Genomic DNA, 7,647 nt, shown 5'->3' with positions numbered 1-7,647 from the left:
AAAAAAAAAAAGAACTTCTCTATTGATAGCTGTTTTTTCTTGTAAATTTAGGTTATACTAATGTTGATTTAAAAAAAAATTTAATCTAGATTAAAAGATAAAATAACTTTTTTAGAAATTTCAAACACACTCAAGAAACTTCTTTCTCTTTCCTCCTGGCTATACCATCTTACAACTGAATTTTACCAGTGATGAGATATTAAAGTAGGCTGTTTGAATATTTACTAGGATTGTACAGGATTAAAAAGGAACTACTACTTTGGTTCCTTTATTTCAAAGTGTATGACTTTCGATGAATTGGAAGAAATACTTCAACTTAATCCCACACTTTCTAGAATTTTATCAACTATTAGTTAATACAGTACTACATTTAGCACAAATACTCCCAACATTCTAACAATGGTAACAAATATACATTAAGTGGCTCATTTAATCACTAAGAACGTTGAGAAACAGACGGTTGTTCAATTTAGGCCAAATTTGGATACATCTACTCATATTCTCATTTTTATGTGTTTACACAAGATAAAACTGACTCCTAAGGATAACATAAAGATATATAAAAAGCAAAAAGAGAAGGCTGCATCTTTCACAGCCATTTAAAGGATTTCTAAAACAGAACTAACTTTTTTGGGTCCCTAGGTCATGCACATGCAACAGTGTTAAATGACGTAAGGTCAACCTGGGCAAATGGGCAAGGGAACAGAGAGTAGATTTAGATTCTTACTGAGCATGCTCAAATTTCTAATGCACCAAAGAGCAAGAGACTTCCCTAAGGTGGAAGTTAACTGCTTTATGTATATTTGTTTTGGTGGGGGTGGTTTGAGACAGAGTCTCACTATGTCGCCCTGGGTAGAGTGCTGTGGCGTCATGGCTCACAGTAACCTCCAGCTCCTGGGCTCAAGCCAGTCTCCTGCCTCAACCTCCCAAGTAGCTGGGACTACAGGTGCCCACCACAATGCCCAGCTATTTATTTTTTGGTTGTAGTTGTTATTGTTGTTTGGCAGGCCCAGGCTGGATTTGAACCTGCCAGCTCTGCTGTATGTGGCAGGCACCCTAGCTGCTGAGCTGTTTTATGTGTGTTTGGCCTTTAAAGTAAGTAAATACATACTTTGAAAACTACTTGGCTTATTTCATAAACTAGTGTAAAGTTTCCATAGTAGCAATATATTGGATAATTTAAAAAGCTATTTGGTCTACGGTTCTCTCTTTCACAAAGCGAACATGTAAAACAGCAAGTAAACACTACTCTATCTGAGAGAAGTGTTCTTTTATGGTAGTGGTGGTGGGGTATGTGAGTAAAAAATTTCTGGTTTTGAGGTATCTACATTGTAGAATCAAGGATCTAGTAGAATATCTAAACTTAATAATACACTTCAGTTCTGTTGGGGAGCTATATAACCCTAATTTACAATAAATTACATAATGAAGTGTGCAACAGAACAGCACATTTATAGAGGACAGATGTCAATAGTTCACTAGCTAGACCTAAGCAATTTGATCTGCAGATTCTGAAAAACCAATCAATACACGTAAGCTTGTCAAAGAGATTAAAAAAATTCTTGTTAACTAAACACCCAAAGATCAGATAAATTGGTCGGCTCCACTTCAATTTGTCAAAGATAATATACTAATGTTACAAAACTCTCTTCACAGATTTTTTTTTTTTTTTTGAGACAGAGCCCCAAGCTGTCCCCCTGGGTAGAGTGCCGTGGCATCTCAGCTCATAGCAACCTCCATCTCCTGGGCTCAAGCAAGTCTCCTGCCTCCACCTCCCAAGTAGCTGGGACCACAGGCGCCCGCCACAGCGCCCGGCTATTTTTTTGGTTGCAGCCGTCATTGTTTGGCAGCCCGGGCTGGATTCGAACCGGCCACCTTACGTGTACGTGGCTGGTGCCTTAGCCACTTTAGCCACAGGCACTGAGCCTCTCTTCACAGATTTTTAAAGAATTGTTATATAAATGAAATCATTCATACTGACTAATCGGGCTCATGTCCATTGGGTGCATTTTTCTTTCCTAATGTTAGAATAAACATGCTCAGTAATGAAAAAATTCCAAGCATTTGCAGATCTTTTGGAGAGAGGGCCCTGCCTTGTTAGTAGCCATGCCAAGCTGTTCTTTGATTACACAAGGATGCAGACTCCAGGCCAGCACAAATGGCAACTAAAGACTGTACCTGATCTGGTCCTAGGCATATGGGAAGGGAGGGTGCTTTGCAGGGAGGAGCTAATACACCCTGAAGTAGTGGAAACACACACTGGAATGGAAAAATATTCTGCTTGGGAATAGAGAGCCAGAATTTTTCTCCAGCAACTGCCTCACTGACTTCTGCCTCCTCATCTCTGTCCTACCCTCTGTTGTGGCTGCTGCTGAGTTGGGCTCCGGCGAGCCATGCTCAGGGGTCCTGCGCACCAGCACCTCCCCCTCTTGCACACGTTTGATCCCTAGGTCAGTGGAGCCGAGTTGGATCGGGGAGCCAGGAATACTCGAGTCAGCCTCGTTTGAGAAGTCAAAGCCATCTGGGATTCAACATATAAAATTTTAGTGCTTTTGTGCTGCTCTATTCTGTTTTGAGCATTTTGACCCAGGCAGATAAGAGAATGTATATATATGGATATGATATAAACAAAAACACTATTTATAGAGTTAACATGTGTGTGCACAGCATGCACACACATAAGGCAGCAGATGAACAATGTGAGGTTTGCAAATGAATAGGACAGAAAAATCTGGATCATTAACATGGTAATTAATATCTCTTAGGCAAGACAGCTTGACTATTCAAGTACCATATGTCTATGAAATACTGCTGGATTCAGCACTTACAAAAAAAGGAAAAGCAAAGATAAATATTCAAAAACAGGAATCAATTCTTTATGAATACTGTATTATACTGTTAGTTTGGTCAGTTACATAGTTTTTTCCCACAATGCTCATACATGCACCTTCCCCTCCCCGGTATGGTAACAGAGTTAAAACAACTTATTTAGTATTGTTATTGCTAGTTAAAACAGAAAAAGTTAACCTGATCTTATTTCTTATATTCTGTCTTAACATTCATAAAGCAGTCTAAATAGTAACTTTCTACTTTATAAATATACATACATTTATATTAAAATGACTTTGGGCATTTGATCACATTTCTAGTGCTATTTTTAAAAATTAAAAAATTTTACTTTATTTATACAGAATCCTATAATATGTGCTAAAACAGTCATAAAAACAGTGATAAATTTACATGAATCCTTCAGTAGACTATACGGACTTTGTACTCACCTTCTCTCCTCCATCTATGACGACGAATTGAAGCTGTTGTAATTGCAGTCCGAGAAATCCTCGGCACTGTTGGAGTGACTTCCACCTTAAGTACTTTCTGGCCTTCTTGTGAAGAATCAGGAGCATCAAATGGTAATGAGTTTTTCATGGCATTGGCAACCTAAAATGATAATATAAGTCTATACAAATTTACAACCAATAAACAGATTTTGTATATTCTGTACTTCATGTTTCCATAATATTTTGAATATCTAAAAACTTGATTATAACATATAAGAATACAAATTTGTCAGAAATGTATCTGACATTGTTCTGTATTCTATTTATTTTTGAGACAGAGTCTCACACTGTTGCTCCAGGCTAGAGTGCCGTGGTATCAGCCTAGCTCACAGCAACCTCAAACTCCTAGGCTCAAGCCACCTTCCTGCCTCAGCCTCCTGGGTTCAGATTCATTTCTCCCAGTTTCAATTCCCAGTTGTCCCAAATTCAGCCTATTTAACTCTTTCTCCCCACCTTATCTCTCAGCTGCTTTTAACAGAAATCACTTAGTGTCTCTAACATCTTAAGTACAAACAGGGATTTGACCAACTATATTGCTTTTAAGTCAAAACAAAATTTCTTAGTCAAATTGATTTCACATATGTGTAACTCAAGGAGAGAAGAAATAACTTGACAAAAGAGTGTCACAGCTCAAAGAAATTTTGGAAATTGTGAATCTGTGTGTGAGGGGTAAAGAAGGGAATATGCAATTGATTAGAAAAAGAGTACATGTGTGGAGGGAGGGTGACTGGCAGGATCATGCCTATGGTTCATACTATAAGGGTACATGTGAATCTCTCTAAATGTAAAACATAAATGTCTTAACACAATAACTAAGAAAAAGACATGAAGGCTATGTTAACCAGTTGGATGAAAGTACTTCAAATTGTATACAGAAACAGTACACTGTACCCCATGATAGTATTAATGTACACTGTTATGATTTAATAAAAAAAAAAGAAAAAGAGTACTATTTCATTAATGTGATTATAAAGCATCATGTCCTGGGTTCAAACCCCGCCCTGGCCAAATTGCAACAAAAAACTAGCCAGGTGTTGTGGCGGGCACCTGTAGTCCCAACTACTCAGGACGCTGAGGCAAGAGAATCACCTAAGCCCAGGAGTCGGAGGTTGCTATGAGCTGTAATGCCACGGCCCTCTACTGAGGGTGATAAAGTAAGACTCTGTCTCTACCAAAAAAAACACAAAAAAACAAAAACAAAAAACAAAAAAACACATCATTTCCCTCATCTATTGGTAAAATAAAGTCAGGGACACCATGATCTTTGTTTGGAAGCTGGTGGAGAAGTTATGTATAGTGAAATTTTACAAGAAATAAAGAAATAATAAGCATAAACAGACTGATGTGCAAAGAAAATAAAATTTCAGGACTTTCCAAATTTAATTTGCAAAGGCGAAACTTTAATCCTTGGAAACAGGAGTCATGAAATTCAGCTCTGATGCATGACCTTTGTGTTGACACGTGGTACATTAATCAGACTCCCTAGTCTTCATTCAAACCTAGGCTAAATGAGTCTGGACATAAAAACTCTTGTGCTTGTTACTTCTTTACAAGAGAATGTTAAGAAGCCCCCTGAAAATGTAATCAAAAGTAGCCAATCAAATCTTCTATCTGTTAGTCTTGTATGGAAAATGTAATTCTGGGCTTGGCGCCTATAGCTCAACCGGCTAAGGCGCCAGCCACGTACACCTAAGGTGGAGGGTTCGAATCCCCAGCCTGGACCCGACAAAACAACAATGATGGCTGCAACCAAAAAACAGCCGGGCACTGTGGTGGGCGCCTGTGGTCCCAGCTACTTGGGAGGCGGAGGCAAGAGACTCGCTTGAGCCCAGGAGTTGGAGGTTGCTGTGAGCTGTAATGCCACGGCACTCTGCCCAGGGGGACAGCTTGAGGCACTGTCTCAAAAAAAAAAAAAAAAAGAAAAAGAAAATGTAATTCTGTTCAGCACTTCCACTTTTGCCTTTAAGTAGAATAAATGATTCTCATTTTCCCCTCACCAGGAATACTGATCACTATTCTTTGGCTTTTGTGTTTACTTTGGACGACCATCATACTTTCAGCTTCAATAAACTCATTTAACTGGAAAAAACCCAAAAACTCCAGGATGCAAGTGATGCTCCTGCCTCAGCTTCATCAGTAGCTGAGACTACAGGTACCTGCCAAGATGCCTAGATAATTTCTCTACTTTTCTTTTAGTAGAGACAGAGTCTCGCTTTTGCTCAGGCTGATTTTAAACTCTTAAAGTCAAGCAATCTGCCCAGTTCAGTCTCCCAGTTGCTAGGATTACAGGCAAGAGCCACTACATTCAGCCTCTATTCAACTTTTCTTTTTTTTTTTTAATGAGCCAAAGTTCTGTACATAGGTTTTTCTCTCTCTCTCTCTCTCTCTTTTTTTTTTGGTAGAGACAGAATCTCACTTTATTGCTCTCAGTAGAGTACTGTGGCATCACACTGCTCACAGCAACCTCCAACTCCTGGGCTTAGGTGATTCTCTTGCCTCAGCCTCCCGAGTAGCTGGGACTACAGGTGTCCACCACAACACCCAGATATTTTTTTGTTGCAGTTTGGCCGGGACTGGGTTTGAACCCACCACCCTCGGTATATGGGGCTGGTTCCCTACCCACTGAGCCACAGGCACTACCCTGTACATAGGTTTTTCAAATGAAAAATTATTTTTTAAAATGTAAGTCACATACCCCACTGATTCCTTGAAGTTACTACCAAAGAGAAAAAGTATTCCAAAGAAAGAAAATTATCTAACATTTGAACCCTGATAGAGATCAATTTAGAATAAGTTTCTTTCTTTTTCTTTTTTTCTTTGAGACAGTCTCAAGCTGTTACCCTTGGTAAAGTGCCGTGACATCATAGCTCACAGCATCCTCCAATTTGGGCTCAAGTGATCCTCTTGACTCAGTTTTTTCTATTTTTAGTAGAGATGGGGTCTTGCTTTTTGATCAGGCTGGCTTCAAACCTGTGAGCTCAAGCTATCCACCCACCTCACCTCCCACAGTGCTAGGATTACAGGCAGGAGCCTCTGCACCCAGCCAGAATAAGTTTCTTTTTTTGTTTTTTGAGACAGAGTCTAAAGCTATCACCCTGGGTAGAGTGCCGTGGTGTCCCACCTCACAGCAACCTCAAACTCCTGGGCTTAAGTGATTCTCTTGCTCAGCCTCCCAAGTAACTAGAACTACAGGCACCCGCCACAACACCCAGCTTTTTTTTTTTTTTTTTTTTTTGGGTTGTAGTTGTCATTGTTTGGGAGGCCTGGGCTGGGTTCAAACCTGGCAGCTCCGGTGCCCTAGCCACTGAGCTACAGGCACCAAGCGTAGAATAAGTTTCTTAAATTATCGCATTCTTCAGAAGATCAAAACAAAATAAAAAAAAAATTAATCTCTGATAACATTAGGATTATCTCTACTACTCTGTTTACATGAGGAAATAGTTTCCCTCAATTCTTCCAACATTTTCTCCTACCACTTTTGGCTCCCTAAGGAAGAAAGTGAGATACCTGGTTGGTGCATAACTGACACTTAACTAGTCCATGTTTCTTAACTGGGTTGTCTTAATCTAGCAAAGATCTTGAGCTAAAGAATTGTCTTTCTTTCCCCCTCTTTTACAACTGGAAGGTAGCAAGTTGGATGGGTGTACTTGATCTTCCCACTCAAACCTTCTCTCCAGTGGGTTGTTCCATGATGGGGAATGGGGAGTTAGGTCTTTCAGTTTAGCCTTTGTCAGTATCTCTATTTGTCAATTATTTTCTAGATTTGAATAGGAAAAAGGGTTATTATTTATTGGATCCCTCAGAGATTTCTAACAATAAAAAAATACTCTAGAACTGGAGATTACTAATCTCTTTACCTATATTGCCTTGGCAATGTTGCCTGTACTTAATTTACAAGATTGTTGTAGGCACAAACTATGAATTTAAAGAGTCCCATAAATGCAAAGTATTATTATGATGATACAATTTATCTTTGTTGTAATATAACCCTTAGAGTAAAATTAGGGATACTGGGATGAGAAAAAACAAGAATTCAAATATCAGAGAATTACTATAAATGCTAATTCAATAAATTTACATGTAGCTTAAAATATTAAAAACCATTATAAATAAACGACTTTTTGAAAAGTTGTACTGTACTCAAAATGATACAAGTAGAAAATAACATTACAAGCATACAATTATGGCTTGGCACCTATGGCTCAAGTGGCTAAGGCGCCAGCCACATGCACCTAAGGTGGCGGGTTCAAATCCAGCCCAGGCCCGCCAAACAACAATGATGGCTGCAACCAAAAAAAAAATAGCTAGG

General features: G+C 39.1%; 1 protein-coding gene across 1 annotated transcript in view; it reads right to left on the bottom strand.

Annotated features, from left to right (window-relative positions):
* FAM126B (family with sequence similarity 126 member B) overlaps positions 1 to 7,647 on the bottom strand; it is an 81,595-nt gene that overhangs the window by 5,557 nt on the left and 68,391 nt on the right. The window contains exons 11-12 of the mRNA XM_023510385.1: positions 3,279 to 3,438; positions 2,354 to 2,521 (exon numbers count right to left, since the gene is read on the bottom strand). Of these exons, the coding sequence (XP_023366153.1) occupies positions 2,354 to 2,521; positions 3,279 to 3,438 (328 nt within the window). The remainder of the gene's footprint in view (positions 1 to 2,353; positions 2,522 to 3,278; positions 3,439 to 7,647) is intronic.

This window comes from Otolemur garnettii, unplaced genomic scaffold (assembly GCF_000181295.1).
Source record: "Otolemur garnettii isolate 467f Iridium unplaced genomic scaffold, OtoGar3 scaffold00013, whole genome shotgun sequence".
Lineage (NCBI taxonomy): Eukaryota > Metazoa > Chordata > Mammalia > Primates > Galagidae > Otolemur > Otolemur garnettii.
The sequence above is the reverse complement of the archived record's forward strand: the minus strand, read 5'-3'. Positions and strand labels throughout refer to the sequence as shown.